Genomic DNA, 25,956 nt, shown 5'->3' with positions numbered 1-25,956 from the left:
ATATATTTTCGTCCGATTTATTGTAAATTGCGTATCAAAGTCCCTATATATCTTTCGATTTACACGAAATTTAGCACAGCGTACTGAAATAAGTCTAGAATGATGTGTGCCAAGTTTCGTGCAAATCGGTTCAGATTTAGATATAGCTCCCATATATATTTTCGTCCGATTTAATGTAAATGGTGTACCAAAGTCCCTATATATCCTTCGATTTGCAAGAAATTTGGTATAGCGTACTGAATTGAGTGTAGAATGATTAGTGCTAAGTTTTGTGAAAATCGGTTCAGATTTTGATATAGCTCCCAGATATAAAAATAAGGAATACTCCACGAACTTAAAAAATACTTTTTATAGGAACATAACGAGCATAGATTAAAAAATATGTTTTATAGGAATAATATGAGCGTGGATTTTTAAAACAATATTTTTATAGGAGCATCAGGAATGTGAATTAAAAAAAAAATAAATATGTAAAAAAAATATCTGCCCCAAATGTTGATTTTTTTAATATTTTTTAAACGAATACTACAAAGAATACCACGAGCTTAGATTAATTATAATTTTTTAAACATTTTTCAAGGGATACCAAAAGCTTGTTTTTTTTATATCTTTCATTGGCTGCAAAAGTTGTGAAACCCAAGAATTTTCAAGGATTATTTTTTGTTCTTTTTTCAATAATTTCTGAATATAAAAAAAATTTGATATACTTCTTCCAAGGACTTACCAGAGCTATGCTATTTAGTTTGCAACGGCATATATACAATGAAATGTTTTATTTGTTTATATGTTTTGCAAATTGTATATTTTGTTGAATGTGTTACTGTTATCCACCCCTCCTCCTTCATCTAAACCTAACAATTAATAAATAACTTTGTGTTCCCATTTTCTTCTACTCCCCTCTCCAAAAATGAATTCTCACATACAGGTAACACAACAATCACCTGAATTCATTCCAACACGTATCAATTCATCGCCAAATTTCTATTCGCCGTATCATAATACGCCCATGTTAAGTAATGGTCTCAATGGTGGTGTCGCCAATGCAGCAGTGAATGGTCTAACACCCACAAGTGGTTCAGGCAACAAATCGGTTAATGGAACACCGTCTATGCTGGGTATACAAAAAGCTACAGCCGCTGCCGTGGCACAACAACAAAAACAACTGCAACAAAAGCACCAGCAACAACAGCAATCGCACCTCCAACAACAGCAGCAGCAACAACAACAGCCACAACATAGTCTGATCAACGGTGGCTCACAACAAATTGGACCACCGAACGCCGCCAATCAGGGATACGTAGGCATGACAACCACAACGCCATTGAAAGGTGGACGCAACAGTTTGCGGCGCAATGATTCACCCTCCAGTATAGGTGAAAAATCACCGCCGCGCATAACACCGCATGCATCGCCCATACCCACAACATTGCCCGCCAGTGTACATCAGGTGAGTTCGAGTTAAATCACCCAAAAGTCGAATAAAAACTAATTTAATTCCGCTTCCTTTCAGGAAAATGTTGGTGGCACCGTCTACTTTTATCCAACTGCCAATCACACAACCGCCCAAAGTTCCACTGCTGTCGGTATTGGAGCCGGCGGTGTCGTTGATGCGGTCTCATCACATCACACTGGCCAGACGGGTGGCGCCTCCCTAACACCCGTCCAACCGTCATTATTGTACACAGGTCATGTCTATCCCGGTCCTGCCTCAAATGTCATAACAATGCAACCGAAAACCCAATTGGAATCAGCGTTCTTTATGCCCGATGAAATGCGTAGCGAGATTTTATCGCGTAATGTGATCTCGAATTTAATGTTGGATGCCAGCGAAACGGCGCAACATGCCCTGCCATTGGAAGTTGATAATTATCATTCGCTGTATCCGTTGGAAGCGTTACCCGTACAGCCATTGCATGCCAAGTTAACTCTGCCCTCGTCAACGTATAAGGCAACACACAGTACAACGGGTATTAAATATTGTCTGAGGAGATTACATGGTGAGTGTTCGATTTTTGAAGGAATATGAATATTAGAAGAACTAAATACTGTACTTAGACAATTACAAGAAAATTGACAAACCTGCCCAATATCTTCCCATATCATGGAATTGGGCATTTGATGTTCTCCATAAACATTTTCAATAGGAATTTTAGATTAGCTCCTTCTCCTAGAGTATTACAGAGCTCCTTAGCTCCTAGAGTATTACAGAGCTAAATGAGTTAAACCGACCTGAAAAATATGTTTCTTTAGATACATTGCACACACATATATTTTTGTATATATATACCATATCAGAAGTGTATATGTATTATACAAGGCCAATCACAAGTGGGGATTCCTATAAAAACCTTAAGGCCTACAAAAGCCAGATTTTTGAAGAATATATTTCCAAGGACTATTTTTCAAGGTTTAGATCTATAACAGACCTACTTATTTTAAAATATTTTGAAGCATAGCCACAGGCTTCGGTATTTTATACCCTCAGCCTTATGACTTTGATACGGCAAAAAGTGGTGCCTTATTGAAATATTGGTTTTATACCCCATGTTTCTTAGGACCAAATCCGTTTCAAACAAGGGAATAATCGATTTCATCCAAACTTTGCACATCGTAATATTCCAACGACGTAGCCAGAGGGGCCAGGGCCCCCTACGTCGAATGGAATATAACGTTTGTTACAAGCATTGCACATCATGATATTTTTACCTTAACTAGATCAAGTCCGAAGATGGGACCCATCGATCCACTCCTTCCGGTACCTCCCCCACAAAGTGTAAACATTTTGAAAATTTGTTAATTCAATATCATACATATGGAATTCCCGATTTGACCCAACTTTACAAATCGTAATACTTTTATCAAAGCTACATCATGGTCGAAGATGGGACCCATCGATACTCTCCTTCTGATATCTCTACAGATGGTCAACTATTTAATAAAAACATATAACTTATATAAAGCGAATAATTAAACTAGTGTGTGGTATTTCATTAGACTTCAACAAACCATAGGCTAGGGGTATACATGTGTCGGTAACACCGACTGACACTTTTTTACATGTTTAATATTTAGTAAATGGCTACCACATACTTGGATTTCTTTGAAAATGTTCTATCACATGCCTAAATTCTTCAAAAAAGTTTTTAAGGCCTATCGCAAGTGTGGATTTTTTTAAAATTATGTTTACCAGACCTATCACAAACAGTTCGATTTCCAGGACATAAAATATGGAATCATATTTTGGCATGGCTCCCATAGCCCTCCTTATTTTAAGTACTTTGAGATCCTAGGCATTTCAAAATTATTTGATATCATTTTTATAAATATCTGTTATAATTAATATCTTAATATATTTGGTTCTTATTTCATTTCAGGTTTCCGCCTGCAATCGACAAAATGTATGACCGTTGTGGAAATGTGGAAAAAGTTGCAACATTCAAATGTGGTACAATTACGTGAAGTCTTCACAACAAAAGCATTTGGTGATAACTGTAAGTGTAGAATTCTCTAGACACCTAGTATCTTTTCTAACCTTAAATATATATTTCTTTCTTTGTTTTCAACAACACAGCATTAGTATTAGTTTACGACTATCATCCAAACTCACAGACGTTATTAGCGAAATATTTCACACCACCGCCAGAAAGTAATGGCTATAATGATCCATTCCAGGGTGAAGCGCGCCCCTTCAGGTATATCACTGTAGCAATTTGACATTTAAAAACAAAATTATACTTAAATTTATGTTAACACTTCAACAGTCATAAGAGCAATTTACAACGTACAACGGGCAATGGTCCACTATTGCCTGAGGCAACAATATGGGCAATAATTATGCAATTAACCGCTGGTCTACGTGCAATTCATCAAGCCGGTTTAGCCTGCAGGTGAGTGAAGAAAAATATATCTTTTCAGCAATATGTAAAATGTCGTCTTTTAATGTGGCATCAGGTTTCATAGAAGTGAAAAAAATGATATAAGGTTTATTTATATATAAGACTAATTTAGATCAATGTCGGTCTTCCGAAAAAAACCGATCATCATTATTATTTTTTTCTAAATTTTCATGACAAAATTTATTTGATTTTATATTTCAATTATTTTTATTTAAAATATTTAGATTTATTAAAGTTGTTTATTAATTTCTCTTATCATCTATCGCATTTCAGAAGTTTGGATCCAACGAAAATTATTGTCACCGGCAAACGTATACGTTTTAGTTTTAGTGGCACAAGTGATATCGCACAGTTTGATCCCAATGTTGCAAATCCCCTGGCCGTTGTTAGCATGCAGCAACAGGTACATTAACATAAAAATATTTTAATAATTCTTATAAAATTAAACAAATTGTGTTATTTTGTATTTTTTAGGAGGATCTGACGGCATTGGGTCGTCTAGTATTAGCATTGGCTTGCAGATGCCTGCAATCGGTACAACGTGACAATGTACAATCAAGCATTGAAATGGTCTCACGTCATTACTCCTCCGATTTGAGAAATTTTATTGTGTAAGTTTGAAGGACGAAAAAATTGTAAAAAAAATTATTTGCATTTACTGGGCTGACACTATATAAGGTTTATAATTCTAAGACGACCCCATGTTCGTCTTTTGTTATCAAGGAGACAAAACGTTTTGTCCATTCAAAGTAACAACAATCGGTAGGGACGTTTATATGGGACCTGTTGATCTTATTTTTAACCTCTGGGGAAACGAAATATTAAAAGCACATAGATTAGAAAAAGGCCACAAGGATTTTAAACCTGCGGAAAATTGGGATATGGCAATATGTGGATTTATATTGAAAATGTACTGCAGAAAATTTGTTCATCCACCAATAAACCGGTCTGCCAAATTACAACCACTTTGGTTTGAAAATGGTGCAGCACCTTATAAGGATATACCAAAACACAGACCTTTATTTAAACGTGTTTTATCCACCAGAATGCCTGTTGGAATGATTTCCTAAAATGGACTGTATTTGTGAACACACCCCTCACATAAATATCAATATTTGCAATGTGGCAATTTACGCGAATGAAAAAATGTCAGCAAATTTTAAAACTTTACCGATTTTCGGAGTCGGCCGAAGAGAATTTTTTATACCCTTCACAGGATATTATGTCTCTGTGCATATGTTTGTAACAGGCAAAAGAAACTAGGTAGACCCATGGTTCCTTTTGAGAAAATGTATAGAATAACTTTCTGAGTCGATTTATTGCATGTCCGTCCGTCCTTCTGTTGATGTTAAATTGTAAACAGAGTACAATATTATGTCTCTGTGCATATGTTTGTAACAGGAAAAAGGAAGCGAGGTAGACCCATAGTTCCTTTTGAGAAAATGTATAGAATAACGTTTTTTGCGGATTTATGCATGTCCGTCCTTCTGTCGATATTAAATTGTAAACAAAGTACAGGTAGCATTTATCATTCGATTTGGATGAAATTTGGCACAGCTCATTTATTTGGCCCAAGGACGAACCCTATTGAAATTGGGAAAAATCGGTTGAGATTTAGGTATAGCTCCCATATATATTTTCGTCCGATTTAAGGTAAATGGTGCACCAAAGTCCCTATATACCTTTCGATTTGCACGAAATATCGCACAGCATATTGAATTAGGTCTGGAAAGATATGTGTTAATTTTCGTGAAAATCGGTTCAGTTTTATATGTAGCTCCCATTTTGTTCGTCCGATTTAATATAAAAGGTGCACCAATGTCCATATATATCTTTCGATTTGCACGAAATTTAGGTCTGGAATGATGTGTGTTAAGTTTCGTGAAAGTCAGTTCAGATTTAGATATAGCTCCCATATATATGTTCGTACGATTTAATGTAAATGGTGCATTAAAGTCCCTTTATATCTTTCGATTTGCAAGAAATTTCGCACAGCGTATTGAATTAGGTCTAGAATGACGTGTGACAAGTTTCGTGAAAATCGGTTCAGATTTAGATATAGCTCCCTTTTTTTCGTCCGATTTAATATAATATATATTTTTATTTCATAGCATATTTACTGATTTCATTTACCCTCTTTCAGTTATCTATTTACAACGACACAAAGACGATCGGTCACTGATTTAATGCCAATGATTGGTGCACGTTTTTATACACAATTGGATGCCTTGCAGGCTCAATGCGATATGCAAGAGGACGAACTTGCCAAGGAAATGGAAAATGGACGCCTTTACCGAATATTGGTTAAATTGAATTGTATTAACGAGAGACCAGAGTAAGTCCAAGCCAATGGAAATTTGCGATGAGACAAATTTGTATATTTTTTCTTTTTAATTGCAGCTTCAACTTAGATTGTACATGGTCTGAAATTGGTGATAGATATATGCTGAAATTATTCCGTGATTATTTGTTTCATTCCGTCACTGAAGATGGTCGGCCATGGTTGGATCACGCACATATTGTACAATGTTTAAATAAACTTGATGCTGGCTCATTAGAAAGAGTAAGTAGAAACTGATGATAATCGTAATAATAATTAGGGATATTCAAATTTATATTTATGTGAACATAAACATTTAAGTTTGAATCAGAAACTGAATCGCTAAATATCAAGTCGCACTATTTATGACCAGATTAGAAAATTTCATAAGCATTCATATGTATTTTACGATATTGGGCATTAAAATCAAGCCCTGTTTTAGAATAATAATATTTTCCAACAGAAATAACTGTTAATTGGCATTTCGATTTATCTTCTCCTTGCAAACATATGGGCACTTCCTCAAACAGGTAAACCAAAGTCGAAGAATTTGTTTCATTAATTGTGCTTAAATACGTAAAGTAAAAGCAAAAAATACAAAGAAAGACCACATTTGTCATTTTTTCTTCTTGTTCTTAGCATAAATACTATTTTATAGGCTAAAAATGCAGACACTACAGAAATAAAATCTTCAAAATCAAGAATGTCGCTTGAGTTACGCCGCGTGAGTGACCGAGAAAAATCCTTCGCAAATAAAGGATATGCCATATTTTGAAATTTTGAAAGTCCAATAATAATGGTTGGTATCTCTTATTCATGTAAAGAATATTAAAAGTTTAAAATATTCACACAATTCGCAGAGTTTTCCCATTATTAGTAGTGATGTCTAAAGTCATGTATATTTGAAGTCGCGTTAGTAACCGCTTTTTGTGGATTTTATGTCAAAAGTTAAAAACTAGAGGCTCTCCATTTTTTTACCACTGATAGTACTCCTAAAGTTCTACAAAAAAGTATTAAGGGAGAATTGTAAAAAATGTAATTGTTTTCGATTTATTTAAGATTTAAAATTTGATTTTGCCTCTGAAAGTCGTGTAAGTGACTGCGGAAGTGCCCATATTTCAATGTAGATATAAAGAAGTATCCTTACATAAAATTGTCCGCTGTTGATATTGTAATTATTGGTAAAAATATAACTGTAAGCAATATATGGATAAAATCGGATATCGGATGAGATATGTACATTTTAAAGAAGTTTACTCTTCTTTATAGAGGTATGTGAAGGAATGTTCCAAACAAGAATTTAATAGAAGCTATAATGTTTACAATTGTTGGAACAAATTGATTGATCCATTTTGGGGAAGATGGCTGATATTCTCAATTTTCGAAATTGACCTTAATTTGAGGAAAAAGTTATCTAAAATCGGAAAAAACGCGGGGACGATCATTTCCAACTCTACAAATAGGGATTTACTTGAAAGACCTATTGGCATAACACCTGTATTTTGATAAGGTATTAAAATAGCAGTGTTTCCAAATTATCATCAGTTCGTGGATTGTTTTGATCAGAAGCGAAAACACCAACATTTGCACTGTATTAATATATATTTTTATTTTCATCCATTTCATTCCATCAATCAGTTTTATTATTTGCTGTTTTCCTTTCAGGTTCAACTCATGTCCCGTGATGAACAATCAGTTCTAATTGTTACTTATGCTGAGCTCAAAAATTGTTTAGACAAGGCATTTTCTGAATTGCTGGCTGGCGCTGCCTCATAATGATAGGTAAACATATAAATACTTCCAAATGTTCATTTTTTTATTATTATTTTAGAATCGAATATTTCGATATGTATAATTTTCTATACATGACCTCTTGTATTTTATAAGTCTACTATATTATATTTATAAAATAATTTAACTTCATATTCTTTTTCTCTCTTTTTCTACTTTCCAAACAAAACAAAAAAAAACTAGACTATCACCATGTCATTGGCACTACTGATACTTTTATCCCTTTTATCAAAAACAAAAACTTTTATCATTTGCATCATCAACTTTACAAAGAAACCACAACAAAATTATTAAGAGAAAAAACCCTTCCCCAACGAAAATGTTACAACTACAAACTATAATTAATTGTTAAGCTTAAAAGTTTTTTTTACATTTTAATTTGAAATGAAACACATAATAATACAACAACAACAATTCATTCAAAAGGCATAATTAGTTAAATAATAATAAAAATCACACACAAAAACAAACCAATTAAACATACGAACGAAACGAAATTAAGTAAAAGAAAAAAAAACAGATATCCAAAAAATAAAGAAAACAAAAAATGAAAAACAAGAAAAAAATGGAAATCTCTTTAAACCAGAAAAAAAATTGAAAAAATATCTTTGAAAAATATTGTTATAAAAATTGAAAAAGAAAAATAAACAAAAAACAACAACTATATTTTTACATAAAAAAAAAAACAAGTGGAAAAAGAGAACTTTCTTTTTGAGAAAAGCCGTGAAATGTTATAAGAAAAAAAACAGCAAAACTTTAACAGTTTGATTACGCAGCAGATATGTATGTGAGGTCTACACAGAAAACCCATATTATGTCCACAAATTCTCCTCCCTATCCTCTTTACCGCTCCTACTTGTCCTCACACTCAAGTGCAGAAAGGAAACTGACTGGAATCAGAGCAGCAACAGTTGTAAAAGCAAACAAAAGAACATTTTTAAGAAACAAATTTTAAAATGACATTTGTTGGTCCGTAATTTTTGGTATTTATTTTTATACAAAAACACACACACAGACAAAAATGCGCTGTAAATTAAAACCAACAAAAAATGACGAAAAAATATACCAAAAAAAAACAAAAAAAGAAAATAACAAAATAATACAATCCAATATAGATAGACAAGGTTATGTTGAAAAATCAAGATTTGAGTAGATGAGTTTTTTTTTGTTGTGGGATATTTTCAATGAAATTTTAAAATTAGTTTTGCATTACATTTTTCTATTAAACACTGGAAATTAAAATAATGGTTTTGAGTTGATATCAGTCACAAGGTATATCATCAATTACTTACCAATATAAAAACGGTATAGTAAACATTGCTCCTACTTATATTTGGATTGTGTTATTTTGTTGTCATAAACAAAAGCAAGTGTAAAAAAAGAACGAACCCACTATTTTGAAAATGACATAAATACATATTTTTACAAAAAAAGAGTAAAACAAAAAATGAACACAATGTAAACACCAAGAAACACACTCATGGAATTACATTTGTAAAATCGTCATAAGTAAAAATATTTAATATAATTTTCAAAAAGTTTCACAATCAAAATACACAATGTTATGTTCCGCAAAATACTTAATGGAAAAAAAGGCTCGTGGCTCAAGCAAACAAAATGGTATATATGCCCTGCAAATCAAATTTATATTTGGTTTTTAAATTTTGTTACAATTTGTTTTATTTATAAATTAATTTCAATCTACCCCCTCTCAATGGCGATCTTTCAAATATATTCCATGATAGTATTTCTTAAATCTTTTTTTCATGGAATAAACAAAATTTATTTTTTATTTTATAAAAAAGAAAACAACACCACCACCTACATACATGTAAATCCAAAAAAGAAAACGTATTGTATAATAAAACAACAAAATCAATAATTTGTGAACCATTCGATTATTTGGTAAATAACCAACAACAACAAAAACATTTTGTGTATATGAACATAATGTAACAAAAATTCAATAATAATAACGATAATTACGATTACAAATATCTTGTTAAATGCTACTGTTGATTTCACTTAGTTTATTTTAAACATCTGTTTTCCGTTCTCCCCCTTAATATCTCCCCGTTCATTCTAGATACCCTGGCCCAATTCTCTTTTTTCACTTTTTAATTTTTATAATATACATATATTTTTTTTAATTTATAATAATATGTTCTACGATTAGGTTTTTTTCTCATCCATTTTTTTTTTTTAATTTAGGAATTATAAATTATTATTAATGATTGTACTTGAAAGTAAGACTTATATTTAATTATAAACAAAAAACAAAAGTAAATATTTCAAAAACAAACAAAAAATGAGAAAAAATGTCGAAAAATACAAAAAAAATAATAAAATGTTTGAAAAAATTTTAAATTGTCATTTGTTTTATTTGAAGTGAAAAAATTGTGCCAGGAAAAAATTATTAAAAAAATCGACGCCTTGTATGGTCCCAGGTCCCAGTATCTATGCCTTGTATGGTCCCAGGAAAAAAAATTATTAAAAAAATCGACGCCTTGTATGGTCCCAGGTCCCAGTATCTATGCCTTGTATGGTCCCAGGAAAAAAAATTATTAAAAAAATCGACGCCTTGTATGGTCCCAGGTCCCAGTATCTACGCCTTGTATGGTCCCAGGAAACAAAATATATTTAAAAAATGTACGCCTTTGTATGGTCCCAGGAAAAAATTATTTAAAAAATCAACGCCTTGTACGATCGGAGGAAAAATGTATTTAAAAAAACCTACGCTTTGTATGGTCCTAGGAAAAAAAATAAATTAAAAATCTACGCTTTATATGGTCCCAGGAAGAAAATAATTAAAAAATCTACGCCTTGTATGGCCAAAGGAAAAAATTTTTTAAAAAAATCTTAATTCTTTCAGAATAAAGTTCTCACATTTCTAGGATGTACATATTCACATATATTCGTATTTAACCGAAGTGACTATCTCTTAGTATAACTATGTGGCTGTACTTTCCGGGACCCTGGTAGATTATTAACTTCTTCACCGAATATTTTCAATAGACCAATGTCGAGGTCTTAGAATAATTTCCCTACATTAGTAACTAAATTTGGTTTTTAGTATTTCTCCAGCCAGCAATTTACCGTGCAATAGCACGCATATACAAATCCTGACCTATTCTAAGTTTTTTGAATATTAACCTCATGGTGGAGGGCAGAAAAACGTATGCCCTTTTCACTCATTTCCTTTTTTTTATAATAACAGAACTAAGTTTTCTATACTTTTTAATTGTCCTTTCCATTTCCGCGGTACACACGAAATGAATTATGTGACTCATCTAAAAATAGTTTGATGACTTGGAATATTTGAGGTATTTCCATGAAGCCGGTCATTATCCTTTTATTGTTTGTTTGTATGAAGGTGGTCAATTGTATTCTTCATGGGCATGGTGTTATGTGTGACTAAGGCTAGAATTCGATGAGTGCGGTAGCAGCATAACGTTACTGCGCAGTTCAAAAAATAAAGTAGGTGTTATATTAGTGAAATTTGTGTTTGGCTAACTACACATAAATACAAAATACTAAAAATAAGGAAATTATTGATTGATTGATGTCTTCAAATGAGACATACATATATTAATATTAACTGTTCCTGATTTGTAAATGTGTGTTAATATACTGAACGTCTTTAAGTTGATTTGATAGGGGTTTTGATCAATTGGTCCAACAAGATCCTTCTCCACGTGGAGTTATAAAATAGTGAACGAGTTTAAACCAAACAACTAACAAGACTTTTGAGTTTTAGACAAAATACAATGGCATTCAATGTTTCTAAAACTATAATTGTAGTTTTTAAAGCACTTATAACATCAAAATACAATTAATAGATTTATATAAAATATACACCATTTAGTCCAATATATTTAGACAGACCTGTAGAATAGTGTTCGCCCACCTATAATACGTAAAAATTTGTTTAAATATTTGTTAACAGTTTTTGTTTTTGGTATATAAAACCCATGTTAAGGATGAGTTAGTTGTGTGTTTAACTTTTTAGTCACCGAGTTAGTCTGTCTACATCGAATGCACGCTATGTTATTATTTTCGGCTTTAACACATACTGAATACTAGTCGATAGTAGTAAAGGGAAATAATTATCAATATCAAATACAAACAAAAAATAAATCAAGCAACAAATCAGTTTACTGGTGAACTCCAACTTGACATGTTGGCTAGCGGAATATAAAAACAATATATTTTAGAATAATTTTGTGTGCAAAATATTTCAAAATGGAAATGACATCGCCGCCACCTGAAGGGTTAGTTAACAAATTATGAGAAAACACATTATAAAATATTTTTAAAAATTTTCCCATGTGTTTTTTCCTCAAACAAATGTGTAAAATAATACAACAAAGTTAAAATTGAAAACGAGGTGCCGCAATTGGTCGCTATTAGTAAAATAAACTAAAAACCTTCGTTCCAGTGTAAACTATAAACTAAAAACGTTCGTCCCAGTGTAAGCTATTAAGTTTTTCTCATTGAAAAACGCATGCAATTAATTTCATGTAGTAGTATTCAATAGAAAATAAATTTAACATTTTTAATAAAAACATGCCAAAAAAGTATCAGTCGGTTTGCCGTCAAATATATACCCTCAGCATATGGATTGCGGAAATCTACGGTATGGTACACAGGTTTTATTATTCGTTGTATAAAAGATATATGTTTTTATCAAAGTGTTGACCATCTGCGTAGAAGTCAACCTATAGAGATACCATCTTCGGATTTAAAGTAGGTTTGGTAAGGTTAACATATTAATAATACGAAAAAGTTATAATAAAAATAAATGAGGTATGTAATTTTAATAAAAAAAAAAAACGTTATCAGCGCCATCTATAAGTTAGCATTAATTGAATCAGTTTTTTTTTTCAAGCGTATAATATTTGAAAATGTAATGGCATTTCAAAAAAATGTAAATAATCTACTTTAATATGACCAGCAAAGAATTGTTATAATACAAATATTACCTTTAATACTACATTTCATATTTAAAAACTAAAAAATAAGATAGTATGAAATTAAACCTTTCATATGAGACAAATTTCAAAAGTTATAGGGAAAATAAAATAAATTTAAATTTTGCAAAATCGATTTTTTTATCGACCAGTTCAATAGGTGGCGCTGACGACAAGTGTTTTGCCGAATTTAGAGAAAATCATCTTTATTTTAGATTCTTTAATTAAATACCGAAATAAGTTATAGCAAACACAAATGAGGTTAAAAGTTTTCTTGATCGAATAGATGGCGCTGACGACAATTGTTTGCCAGAATTGCCATGTTAACAGAAAATCGCCGGCAATTTAAATTTCTTATATCTTTTGAAATATGAAATAAGTTAAACGGATAGTAATAGCCTCGATTAATCACTATCATATACTATCCAAAAATATTTGCCAGGTTTGCCATTTTCCCAGAAAATTACAGTTTTCTGGGATTATTCTTAACTTCTAAACAGATACAAATGAAAAAAAGATTTTTAGCTTAGAATAACTTCTTTGCAATTGTGTTCTAGCAAATTTACCGGAGTTATCAGAAAATGCAATGCAATTTCAGACGTATAACTTCTGAAGAGAAAATATCATCTCTACAAAATCGGTTCCACATGAAAACGGAGATATTCTACATTGCTACGAATACATAATAGTCTTTAACAAGTTCAATATTGTGGTGGAAAATTTGAATCCACATATTTAAAACTTTATATCATAGTAATATTCAAATAATTTTGAAACGTTTCATATGACACCACTTTAATTTTGATATCAGCTGTACGAAAAAAGTTATATCAAAACGAAATGAGATGTGTCTTTTTTTTAACCCATCCAAAACCAAATTCCTCAGTGGATAGATTTATAGATTAGAATTGAAATCGTACATTTCGGAAGACAATATTTTACATATTCCTAATGTGTGTTCTGAAAATCTGAAATAAACCAGTAAGGAAAGTAGTAAAGTCGGACGGGGCTGACTATATGATACCCTTCACCACTTTGGGAATATTCAACAGATGGGATCCTAACAGACGTTGCATTTTTGAAGGGCCATTAACATGAAATTAAACATGTCATTCTGTTGCTTCTTACAATGGGACAAAATTATGTAAATAAATTTAAAGCAAAATAACGAAATCTAAACCGATTTCATCAAAACTTTTCACATGTTCGGCCACATTTTGTGTTTTCATTTACTTATAAATCCAAATTTCGTGCAAATGGAAGGATATATAGGGACTTTGGTGCATCAATTACATAAAATCGGACGAAAATATATATGGTAGCTATAACTAAATCTGAACCGATTTTCACGAAGTTTAACTAACATCGTTCTAGACTTAATTCAGTGCGCTGTGCCAAATTTCGTGCAAATGGAAGGATATAAAGGGACCTTGGTGCACCATTTACATAAAATTGGACTAAAATATATGGGAGCTATATCTAAATCTGAACCGATTTTCACGAAATTTAACACATATCGTTCTAGACTTAATTCTGTACGCCGTGCCAAATTTCGTGCAAATCGAAGGATATATAGGGACTTTGGTGCACTATTTGCCTAAAAACGGACGATATGGGAGCTATATCTAAATCTTAACCGATTTCCACGAAATTTCACACACATCGTTCTAGACTTAATTCAGTACGCTATGCCAAATTTCGTGCTAATCGAAAGATATATAGGGACTTTGGTGCACCACTTACATAAAATCTGACAAAAATATATATGGGAGCTTTATCTAAATCTAAACTGATTTTTCCCAATTTCAATAGGGTTCGTCCTTGGGCCAAATAAGTGAACTGTGCCAAATTTCATCCAAATCAGATCACAAATGCGACCTGTACTTTGTTAACAAAAATACATGGACGGACAGGCGGACATGCATAAATCGACTTAAAAAGTGATTATATGCATATTCTCAAATTCAGTGTGGTGAAGGGTATAAAAAATAAAACAACTATAGCCAGTTTAATTGCATATAAGGAGTTGAAATGGGAATCAACAGGTAGAACAGTCTACGGTAGGTCAAAACAAGAAAAAGAACTGAGGTTTAAATTATGCAAAATCGACCATCAGTTAAATTGCAAAACTCATTACAGTCTTCGTCCAAATTTAAAGTAAACTGCCAATTTTCATTTAATTAAGATGAATTGTAACGATTTTATATGCCCCAGAATCGAATTTTTCAAGACCCATTATATACCAAATCTTGGTAAAATCTGTCCAGTTTTTCGTCCGTTGGTTTATAGACCTATGTAAATGTAAACTGCCAATTTTCATCGAAATTGGTTGTATAATAACCATTTTATAGGCCAAAATAGTGAAAATTGTAAGACTAAATCTTGGTCCGATTTATCTATCTATTTTTTTTTTTTTTTTTTTTTTTGTAAATTGCTTTCTAGACCTATAATAAGTTCTCCTTCCATTTTTGGCGGTTGTTAATATGAACTCGCGACATTGTGCGTCGTAGTCAGCGCCAACTGTTGATGGACATGATTCAAAACGTGCATATCGGTCTTTCACGATCAACTTTTGAAGCGTATAACAAAATTGTCGGATATCTACAAAACACGTGTCATATATTGAACTTTTCGTTCACAATCGAATAATATATTACGTAGGTGTCGTAGTTTATGATCTTTGCCTACACTTTTGACACTCACTGTATACAGCTGAGTATTAATGCTCTGTTAATCAATCTACATAGAACGATGACGAAATCTGAAATCCATTCATCTAGTAGACGAATAATTTTCAATGGTCCCCCTTGCTTTCCTCCAATAACACGCTCATGTTATTTTCTATATAGTATGTATATTGTTGTTGTTTTTTTTTTTAATTCTCGATCTTATCCACAGACTAACAACTACACTGAGAGAAGGGAAATCCCAACATGAGAAAAAAAACAAAAGCAAGAAGCAATAAAAACATCTCTCACATACAAAATAATAAAAAAGAAACGACTTTCTATTTGCCTCCCTGAAGAACATTGGGTTTTTATTGTATTTTGTACGAAATACTTATTTAATCTCAGTATAAAGAGATCAGTTATCCGAGTCACAACGTTTCGCAAAAAAACAGCAGCTATTGTGGTTTGCTCTTAAATGAGTCAGCCGAACTAACTGATAGACACATTTCTATGTGACCAAAAAAAAATAATAAGAATCGTATGTTCGGTAATTAATATCGTATTGTCTGTCCGGTAGTAGTTTAAACGTAAAAGGCAAATAAACTCATTAAGTTTGAAAAATAAACAACAATAAATATAACAGTAAAAACGTTAAATAATAGGAAAACGGAAACTGAAACAGAGAAAAACATGGCAACAGATACAAAAATCAACATTGGCGATGATCAACTTTATGAAAATGTCTACTATTCCAAAAATATTTCCGTTGAGGCTGAGTAAGTTGTGGTTTATAAAGATGTACAAACAAACATAGATGTGTATGTATGTAAACATAATATAAATGGAAATATGTATGAATAAGAAAAGTTTTCCACAATTTGTTTAAATTTTATTAATTATTATTTTGTAGTTACCGAACACCCGAACTACTGAAACAGACCCAAAAACAGGCCGATGAAATTGTCGAAATAATGTACAACAATGTCAACAAGGTTATGGACCGTCAAGAAAAACTCGAAGATTTAAATGCCACCGCCGAAGCCTTGCAAGCCCAAGCTGCCACATTTCAGACCACAGCCGTTACATTGAAGCGAGAAAAGTGGTGGTCTCACATGAAGACCAAAATAATTATTGCCATTATAATCGCCATCATTTTGATTATATTAATCGGTAAGTATGTGAACTGTTTCTGCAAAAAAAAAAAAAAAATGCGAAAAAGTTACAGCCAGTGGATGACAAATTTGAAGAAAAACTTGTGGGCGATTTAAAGGATTCGGATCTATCTGCCTCCCACAAATAAATGCTATGAATATGTTTGGTATTATGAGATATTTTTATGGTTCATATATAGGATAAAATTATAATCAGGAATTTTGTTCGATTTGACTAAAGTCATATAAAAAATAACCCGCCTTAGCTGCAAACAACGGCCTGATCTGTTCGAGTTCAGAGGTAGTTGTTATATGCTCCGCTCACTGGTTTTTATACCCTCCGTTTGCAACACCTGGAAATATTTACCGGAGACCCCGGGGAAAAAGAAATCCATTAGGGCGGTCGTCGAAAATGTCTATAAAATCGGAGAAATGATCGAAGTTGACCAGCATGTTAGTAGTCGTAACATGACCCAGGAGCTAAAAATCGACCATAAAAATGTTTTAAACCATTTACACAATGGTTTAAATGGCTGGATTCAATAAGAACCTCGATGTTTGGGTGCAACACCAATCAACAGAAAAAAATAGGATGGATCAAATAATAAAATTATAATCGAATAGGATAAATATGATAAAATTATAATCAGCAATTTATTCGATTTGACTAAAGTCATATAAAAATAACCCGCCTTAGCTGCAAACAACGGTCTGATCTGTTCGAGTTCAGAGGTAGTTGTTATATGCTCCGCTCACTGGTTTTTATACCCTCCGTTTACAACACCTGGAAATTTTTACCGGAGACCCCGGGGAAAAAGAAATCCATTAGGGCGGTCGTCGAAAATGTCTATAAAATCGGAGAAATGATCGAAGTTGACCAGCATGTTAGTAGTCGTAACATGACCCAGGAGCTAAAAATCGACCATAAAAATGTTTTAAACCATTTACACAAAGCTGGATTCAATAAGAACCTCGATGTTTGGGTGCAACACCAATCAACAGAAAAAAATAGGATGGATCGAATTTCCATATGCGAAGCCTTGGTCGAACGGAATGAAATATACCAATTTTGTAAACGGATGGTGACTGGAGATGAGAAATGGATCACATACGATAACGAAAACGACCGTGTTCAAAGAGAACGGCCAGGAAGGTTCCGCTATGCATTTGGTGGGACTGGAAGGGGATTATTTATTATGGGTTGCTTCCATATGGCCAAACGCTAAATTTTGATCTCTACTGCCAACAACTGGGCCGTTTGAAGATAGCAATTGACCAGAAACGGCCAGAATTGACCAACAGGAGAGGTGTTATGTTCACCAGGACAACGCTAGGTCACACACACATCTACACTGAAAACTTGGTATCTAGGGAGGAAATGGAAATCGACTATTCATTTTTTTTTCGCAAATAGAGAGCAGGACTTCTATGAGAGAGCCATTATAGGGTTACCCTTAAAATGGCTACAAATCATACAACAAAACGGTGCATATTTGACTAACATCCCATATAACGGTACACCCCCCCCAAATTCGGTATTTTTGGGGATTTTGTACACGTTTCCCAACCAAATAGGCTGTAATTTTGCATTTTGTGTTCTCATGGTATAACATATTTCCGTACCAAAAATTATTAAAATTGAGTTGAATTGCAGGGTAGCCACCATATAACGGAATTTTACGGCCTGTTCAATGTCCTATCATAACATGAGTTTTCTCCTGGGAGACCCCATTAATTTTAGATATTTTGATTGTCATCCTGGTGGATGGCATAAAAGTTCGTGAGGGCCGAACTTAAGATCGTTTTTAATTGTCTATTTAGAAATCGCAATAGGGAATTTCAATTTTGTTAAACAGTTCAAATTTGTTTTTTATGATAATAAAATAATTCTCTTCTTTACTTTATTTATTTACAGCAACACTGGTGTCATCATTTAGCGGTTCTTAGCGATGGAAATCTAAATCTCCCTAATTATGTATATTGAATCGAATACATTTAAACTGGCTTCAATAAACTACAAATGTATTTAAATATTTATTTTTAATTATAACAATAATTATTAAGAAATTCTATTAACCTGGCCGCCCAAACTTTGGCAATATTTATTTAGTATTAGACATTCCTTAGAAGTTAAAGTTTAATAGTATATATGTATGTAGAAGTTATAAGAAATATGTTCTTAAAAAATAAATATATACATATAATAACACCTATATTTTCCAAATTACTAAATCAATTTTTCAGAAAATTTTCCGTTCGTATATTTTTCAAATTTTTTTTATGGATTTTCATATAATCCATTATCTCAGTGGATCCATTACCTTCAGAGGAGGACAGCTGCTATGAAAAAAGGAAGTGGAAGCTCCAAAGTTACATTGGAGACCCCACTTCCGAATTGCAAGAAGCACAGGACAGGAAAGCGTATCGATGTCATTATCAACGTATGGCCTATAAGAAATTCCTATTGATAGTACGTTTACATTTAACCGGATTTCGTTAACCTAGTGGGTTTCAATTGTCAATTCCTTTGCATATATGTCAAATAAATCCTCATAAAGTATGTTAACCCTGTAAAAATTTCTAATGTACCATGGTACAATTATAAAAGGTAACAGCAAATCCCAGCTGATTTGATTCCAACGTAATACTAGTGTCGATATGAATTTGACAAATTATGTTTTTAAAAATCACCCAACAGGAAAATTGGGAACGCATACAATTTGAAATTGTTTTTTATTAAATGTGCTCCCGTATTCAATTTACTCAATCTGCCTGCTGGGAAAGTTTGAGGAAGCAAATCTTTCTTCAAGGAATAACTCGCTATTCCCAGCATTTTCATATGAGTTACACATATATATAGCAATGGCTCAATTATAGGAAAGGTGTGGAAGCGATAGAAATATAAATTTGATAGATTTTCATTCATGTTTTTCAATTTTTATTTTGAGGATTCGAAAATATTTCATTTTCAAAATAAAAATAATTTGATGATAATTTGTTTGTTTGTTTACATTTTTCTGTCAAATGAGTTGACACTAGTAGAACTTACAACAACAAATTTCCATGTGGTTGTTGTATCGTTTTTTGTACAACAACACTTGCTGTTACCTTCTATTATTATACCATGCTAATGTACATGCCGTTTGAAATAGGTAAATCCTTAAGGTATTGAGCAAGTACGAAAGAGGCTATACGTATAAGGTGTCAAGGGAACTCCTATTCGAAAGATTTCCCACCTCGTATACGGTCGAGCCCTATAGAGGCGCCTAAGGTTAACCACACAGTACACCTCTTGCCGAGTATCACTGAATACGTTGTAGGCAGGAAGCGTATAGAGTATTAAATTGATGTTCCTAAAAGAATTTAAAAAATGCGAAGAGAAGACTGAAGGTCGAATCAAGTGGTAAGGCTAGATAGGAGCCATCATAGACAATACCGAAGTATCGTCAAGCGACGATTCGACTGGTGATTCCTGATGAGCAGAGAGACTTCTTAGTCTTATCTTCATCAAAAGTAGATATATATTATTTGGATTTCATATGTCAAGACCTGATTAAATTCAAAATTTGGCAAAGCTTTTAGCATTTCAATACAGAGAAGAGGGTACATTTGTGTACAGTACTAATTTGTGTATACAGTCCAAATGATTTAAATCGCTTCGTATTCGAATTGTACGAATTCGGCCATCAGAATTATTTTGGATTCTTGTAAAAATTAATATTGAAAATAATTTAAAATTATTTATCTGACGATTTTGCATTTTCTTGATATTGGACTTAAATTTTTCCGAAAGAATGTAATGTATCTCACGAATGCAAAGATGTAGTTATGTCAAAGTTTGTGCATATCCTATTTAGGATAGTTGCATTAAATCTGTGAACAGAAATTTGTTCTAAGATTGCGGAAAAAAATCGGGGTTCAAAGGGTTAATGTCTTAACTAAAACTTTGAGATATTATAAAAAGACTTTCTGGTCTTCAATAGACATGTTGGTCCTTTTCTCAAAACCTGCTCAAATGTTGGAAATCTCAAAACCTAACAAGTTGAAATATAATCGTCAAATGTCTTATAGGGAAATTCGGTACTGCGTGTCTTATATATAACTTTATTACAATTGATACTTTATATTAATTTGAATGTTGATGCATAAGTTTAAGACGGAGTATAAATAATTTTTATATTAAGTGAAAAAACCGCACTTGCTAAGAAAGTAATAAAAGAACAATTTTGTATTTACACCAGAAGAACGCTGTTTTTCCAATTGTGAAAATACTTATTTATTTAATCTCAGTATAAAGACATCAGTTATCCGAGTAACAACGTTTCATAAAAAACTGCTCCATTTGTGGTTTACTCCTAAATTAGTCTATCATATTGGTAGGGACATTTATATATAAACAAAAATTTAAAGAAAATTCTATGTTCGGTATTTAATTCGGTAAACAATAAATATAACAGCATAAAGAAAATATACTAGGAAAACGGAAACCTGAACAAAAAAAAAGAAAATGGCAACAGATACAAAACTCAACAAAAATATTTCCAATGAGGCTGAGTAAGTTGTGGTTTTTGATAATGTACATTAGGGCGGTCTGTCAGTTTGTATGGAGCCGAAAAATTCGATTAAATCCAGTCCCTAGGATGATTCTATGGACAATTCTAAGCAACTTTGCTGAAGGAACCATAGGTCTATCTCGATTTTCGATTCTCCCATCAAAATTCAAAATTGATTCAAAATTCGGTTTTATTCGACAAAAATTTTGGCCCGCCCTAACGTACATGTATGTGAACCTATTTTATTGTGTCTTCTTTATTTACATATATTTTCAGAAACCAATCACCGGAACTACTGAAGCAGACCCAAAAACAAGCCAATGAAATCCTGGAAATAATTACGGACAATATCAATAAGGTTATCGACCGCCAAGAAAAACTCGAACATTTGAGCGACACTGCCGATGCCATAAAAACCCAAGCTGACACATTTAAAACAAATGGTGTTACATTGAGACGGAAAATGTGGTGGTCTCGCATGAAGACCAAAGTTATTATTGCCATTGTATTCGCAATAGTTTTGGTGCTATTAATAGGTAAGTGAGGAAAATGAATGAACTATAGTGGTAGGATTTTCTACAGAAAAAAAATAACAATGGGTAGACAAATCAATCTAATTAGAAGGTATCAGTCAGACGGGACTGACGATTGTGCATATGTATTATACATCTATCCTGGTATTTGTTTAATATTTTTCTGTTTTTTGTAATTCCTAACCTCATGCATGTTTATATATTATATGCTTTTCTTACTGTATATATATATATATATACATAAACACGCAATAAGAGAGAAACTGGAATTAAAAAAAAATTGATCGACTATTTTGCATAAGAATTGGAGTTAGGGACATTAAAATGTGGAAGTATTGGAATCCTATAAAATTAACAATTATATTGTTTTCACAATAGATTCTTATAGTATTAGTCATCGGATTCATTGCTCTAAGCTAAACTGTATAGATTGGATTATGAGCGATTGTGGCTTTTTTGAAATGTTAAGAAAATATTGTTTTACTTTATTTGCAGCAATACTGGTGTTTACAAATGTATTTAAATATTCATTTTAATTATGACAATAATGTTCATAAGAGTAGATTTTTTAGAAAATAATATTAATGTTAAAAGAATATATTTTGAAGAATATTAATAACCACATATTTTTCAAAAATGTTTATTTCTCAGTGTCTGTAAGCATAGGCTTATGTAAAAATTTTAAGAAAGTTCATAAGTGTTGATGTAAAAAATTCTTAAAACCTCAAATAAATTATTCACGCTCTGTCGGTTTATTTTTTTAAATACTTTATTTTCGTATATTAAATACGAATTTATAAAATTGATAATACAAAGAATGCATTATATAAAGGTTAGTAATATATAAATGTAAAATTTGTAAATTGCATATAAAATAGTTTGTAAATCGATGTGTTTTGTTAGCTTAGGGACTACTACGACGTATAGAAGAAGTCTCTCAAAATAGAGGAGATTCTTATAAAAGTTGGACGGAAATGGTTTCTAACATGATGTTTTCAGTTCAAGTTGAGAAATATATATAAGAAAACATTACAAAGAAAAAAGAATGGAATTTATATTAAGGCACTCAAAACAAGAATTAAAATTGTGGCAAATGAAGACCGTTTTGAACTACAATATGGAATGTAAAACATTTTTATAAATCTATATTTAAATAAAATTCGCCTCCTTAATATCATCAGGCATAACTAATTTCATGTTCATAGGCCCGATCTTGATAATCTTCACGATCGGGTAAAGCATGATGACGTAGGCCACAGAGACGTGGACCAAAACGTAACATTATTATTATGACGCCGACAATAAAGAGAGCTAATGCTGCAACAGCTGGATACAAAATAATAAATGCCATTTTCTTGTAGTCTTGGTGTTAGCTGCGCTGATATGTAGATATATTTGTATTAGCTTCCTATAAATTAGATATCGCTTTCACGTTTCGTTTGTAACTCAACGTACTCTTCACGATGTCTTTGCTGTTGGTGAAAACCTCGACCTTCAGGACGTGGGGGTCGACTTTGGTGTTGTTGCTGTTGATATTGTTGTATTGGTACTTCTTCTCCTTGAGCTTCAATATCTTCGGGGAAAATACGCTGAGCAGGCTACAAAAACGAGGTTAGAATATTTAAAATGTTCAGCAATTTCGAATATATAAATATTAACATTTGATTTGGTATAACTGAACAAATAATAAAAATTATATTTTTATAAAAATTAAAATAAAAAATATGTTTACACAAAATTATTAAAAAGGAAAAACGTCGACAATTCTTTACGAACTACATCAGTGACTAAAAAAAAAATATTTTTCAATTTAAAAAAAAAAGAATTATGTATTACGAAAAAAATAGTTCGATAATCGTGTATTTTCCAATTTGTATTTGACACATATCTTCATGTTTGTGGTTTATTTCCGATTATTAATATTGTGGTGTGGAATTTGGTAGCTCTTGAACAACAGAAGAAATTTTGGTAATTTGTGATCTGTTACTTTTCACACATGTTGTCTGTAAGATCGGCTAGACTTCTATAAAACATTGTGATATCCTACAAACATGGTGGTGTTCTTTAAGGCCGTTTGTTCTTCTGCAAGGCAGTCTTCTGTAAGACTTTTTAGTTCTTACATACTTCCTTTGGTTCTTTGATAAAAACGTCTGTTATCTATAAGACGTTATGTTCTTCTATGGGATCTGCTGGTATCCTATAAAAACTTTTAGACCTCTATTGGACCTTCTGGGCTACAAATAGCCCTTTTAGGGCTTATATTAAACTTTGAATGCTATTCTATAACACATGTGGTTCTAAAACATTCCAGTTTGAGACCTTCATGGCTTCTATAATATATTCTGTAAGACTTTTTAGTTCTACCATATATCCTTCGGTTCTTCATATAAAAACTTTTAGACCGTCTGGGCTTCAAATAGTCCTTCTAGGGCTAATATTAAACTTTGAAGGCTATTCTATATCACATCTAGTTTTAACACATTCCAGTTTGAGACCTTCATGGCTTCTATAATATCTCAGACCTTTTATAAAACTTTATTTTATAGAATTGTGGCCACACAAACCTTATAAAATACATTCTAATCTATAAAAAAGTTCTACAAGGTTCTTCTTGGGTCCAACTTTGGACTTTTCTAAGACTTCTGAACTTTTCGGAGACCTTCTGATCCTCCAGAAGGCCTTCAAGCCTCAAACACATTATAGTCTTCCATAACACCTTCAGAGAAGAGACCTCCTCTATTAAATTACCCCCTCAATCTTCAAAATGCATATTTTAATTAATTTTAATCGTTGTTTTCCTATCAAAAAAAGTTTCTTCTCCAAAAAGTAAAATTTTTTATCAGTTCTTGTGAGGATATAATACTATATATTATATTCAAATATATATAAATATATATATTTATATATATATATGCTCAACATCCGTATCCAGTTACAGAGCTTGAATTTATATACTGCTCTATTTTAAATACATAATCCAATAATAACTTTCAGAACTTTCCCTGCTTATAAAACCTTCAAGAAGAGACTACTTTTTAAATAACAAATTTTCCTTTATGATATTTCAATTAAGAAGAAAATAGTAAAATCGAGTAGATAAAACACAATACATACATGTATCCAGTTGCAGAGTTCTAATTTATATACTGCTCTATTTTACATACATAATCCAATAATAACTTTCAGAACATTATTTTACATATCAGGTATCTAATTTTCATATTCCGTACATATCTGTCTCACAGCTCTATTTGATATGCCTAATCCAATTTAGAATAGTATCTTCATCTCTTCAGAGATCTGTTTTACATATTGGAATATCTATTTTGGATGAACATACCTTGGGTAGCCCTATTATTTTGGAATATATAGCTATGACGATTTATGCCTTCACATTTTTTTACTAACCTGCAACTTCTGGAAATATGATGCGTCTTTCAATTCAGTTAAATCCAATGGTGGTTGCTTATGTGGCGTTGCCGACCAAATTGATACTAGCCAACGATTGCCCGTGTGTCTATCCTGCCAATATTTACGATGCTTTGAACAGCAACCCAGTATTACATTAATTAAAATGATTGCACTTAGAAGAACGGTACAGACTGCTATTGTAACATAAAACGGTGAGAAATTTCCATAAATGTGTCCAGTAAAATAGGGATTATTTTTGTAAGCTTCGCGTTCGTCGATTGTTGACATAGTCCGTGACGTAGTACACACTCACACCCCAGTGACAGAAGCCAAAAGGTAGGCTTAAGAAGAAGCTGTAGAAGTAAATGGGAAAAATGAAAATCACTTGACTTCAACAGCAATAGCGGTGGTGTTGCCTTAATGTTCTGATAAATTCATAGGCAGTTCCAATGTAAAGGTAAAATTGTGTGTATGCATGTATTGGTGGTGCATTTGGAATTCAACGACAACAATTCGAATCAGAATATTTCGATATGACAGATTTTAGTTATTTTGTGGACCTACAAAAATACAGAAATTCGAAAAAAATAAAAGAAAAAATCCAATTAGATAAAAATGTTAAAGTAGATAATTTGAAATATTGAATACACCACCAAAAACAC

At 32.2% G+C, this 25,956-nt stretch overlaps 4 protein-coding genes across 5 annotated transcripts in view; 2 read left to right on the top strand and 2 right to left on the bottom strand.

Annotated features, from left to right (window-relative positions):
* Positions 1 to 8,218, top strand: part of LOC133326547 (PAN2-PAN3 deadenylation complex subunit PAN3) — a 75,272-nt gene extending 67,054 nt beyond the window's left edge. The window contains exons 3-13 of the mRNA XM_061535175.1: positions 926 to 1,447; positions 1,511 to 1,997; positions 3,375 to 3,491; positions 3,572 to 3,692; positions 3,762 to 3,887; positions 4,170 to 4,299; positions 4,371 to 4,507; positions 6,040 to 6,231; positions 6,297 to 6,459; positions 7,882 to 7,998; positions 8,191 to 8,218. Of these exons, the coding sequence (XP_061391159.1) occupies positions 926 to 1,447; positions 1,511 to 1,997; positions 3,375 to 3,491; positions 3,572 to 3,692; positions 3,762 to 3,887; positions 4,170 to 4,299; positions 4,371 to 4,507; positions 6,040 to 6,231; positions 6,297 to 6,459; positions 7,882 to 7,992 (2,106 nt within the window). The 3' untranslated portion in view covers positions 7,993 to 7,998; positions 8,191 to 8,218. The remainder of the gene's footprint in view (positions 1 to 925; positions 1,448 to 1,510; positions 1,998 to 3,374; positions 3,492 to 3,571; positions 3,693 to 3,761; positions 3,888 to 4,169; positions 4,300 to 4,370; positions 4,508 to 6,039; positions 6,232 to 6,296; positions 6,460 to 7,881; positions 7,999 to 8,190) is intronic.
* Positions 1 to 25,610, bottom strand: part of LOC133326553 (uncharacterized) — a 119,697-nt gene extending 94,087 nt beyond the window's left edge. The window contains exons 1-2 of one of the 2 annotated variants that reach the window (XM_061535182.1): positions 25,292 to 25,610; positions 23,303 to 23,481 (exon numbers count right to left, since the gene is read on the bottom strand). In XM_061535182.1, the coding sequence (XP_061391166.1) occupies positions 23,303 to 23,481; positions 25,292 to 25,582 (470 nt within the window). In that variant the 5' untranslated portion in view covers positions 25,583 to 25,610. Of the gene's footprint in view, positions 1 to 23,298; positions 23,482 to 25,291 lie in introns of those variants that run through there. The other variant, XM_061535181.1, reaches the window with a different exon arrangement.
* On the top strand, positions 16,337 to 18,744 carry LOC133326556 (vesicle-associated membrane protein 2-like). The gene is made up of 3 exons (XM_061535186.1): positions 16,337 to 16,422; positions 16,557 to 16,816; positions 18,713 to 18,744. The coding sequence occupies exons 1-3, from the start codon at positions 16,337 to 16,339 to the stop codon at positions 18,742 to 18,744; spliced, it is 378 nt and encodes a 125-aa protein (XP_061391170.1).
* LOC133326555 (uncharacterized) lies at positions 23,052 to 23,249 on the bottom strand. Its single transcript, XM_061535185.1, has one exon. It carries the CDS (start codon positions 23,232 to 23,234, stop codon positions 23,061 to 23,063), a length of 174 nt encoding a protein of 57 aa, XP_061391169.1. The 5' UTR covers positions 23,235 to 23,249; the 3' UTR covers positions 23,052 to 23,060.
* Positions 25,611 to 25,956: the final 346 nt, after the last annotated feature.

Source organism: Musca vetustissima, unplaced genomic scaffold (genome assembly GCF_032173495.1).
Source record: "Musca vetustissima isolate MV318-11 ecotype Yass unplaced genomic scaffold, APGP_CSIRO_Mvet_v1 utg44683, whole genome shotgun sequence".
Taxonomy (NCBI): domain Eukaryota; kingdom Metazoa; phylum Arthropoda; class Insecta; order Diptera; family Muscidae; genus Musca; species Musca vetustissima.
Note: the sequence above shows the minus strand (reverse complement) of the source record. Positions and strands in the feature narration are given on the sequence as shown.

What these genes read in the sequence shown, in the direction of transcription:
- LOC133326555 (XM_061535185.1), bottom strand. Translation starts at nt 23,234, where the DNA reads ATGGCATTTATTATTTTGTATCCAGCTGTTGCAGCATTAGCTCTCTTT.
- LOC133326556 (XM_061535186.1), top strand. Translation starts at nt 16,337, where the DNA reads ATGGCAACAGATACAAAAATCAACATTGGCGATGATCAACTTTATGAA. An exon ending in AATATTTCCGTTGAGGCTGA is followed by an intron (nt 16,423 to 16,556) that starts GTAAGTTGTGGT and finishes ATTATTTTGTAG; the next exon opens with TTACCGAACACCCGAACTAC. An exon ending in CATTTTGATTATATTAATCG is followed by an intron (nt 16,817 to 18,712) that starts GTAAGTATGTGA and finishes ATTTATTTACAG; the next exon opens with CAACACTGGTGTCATCATTT.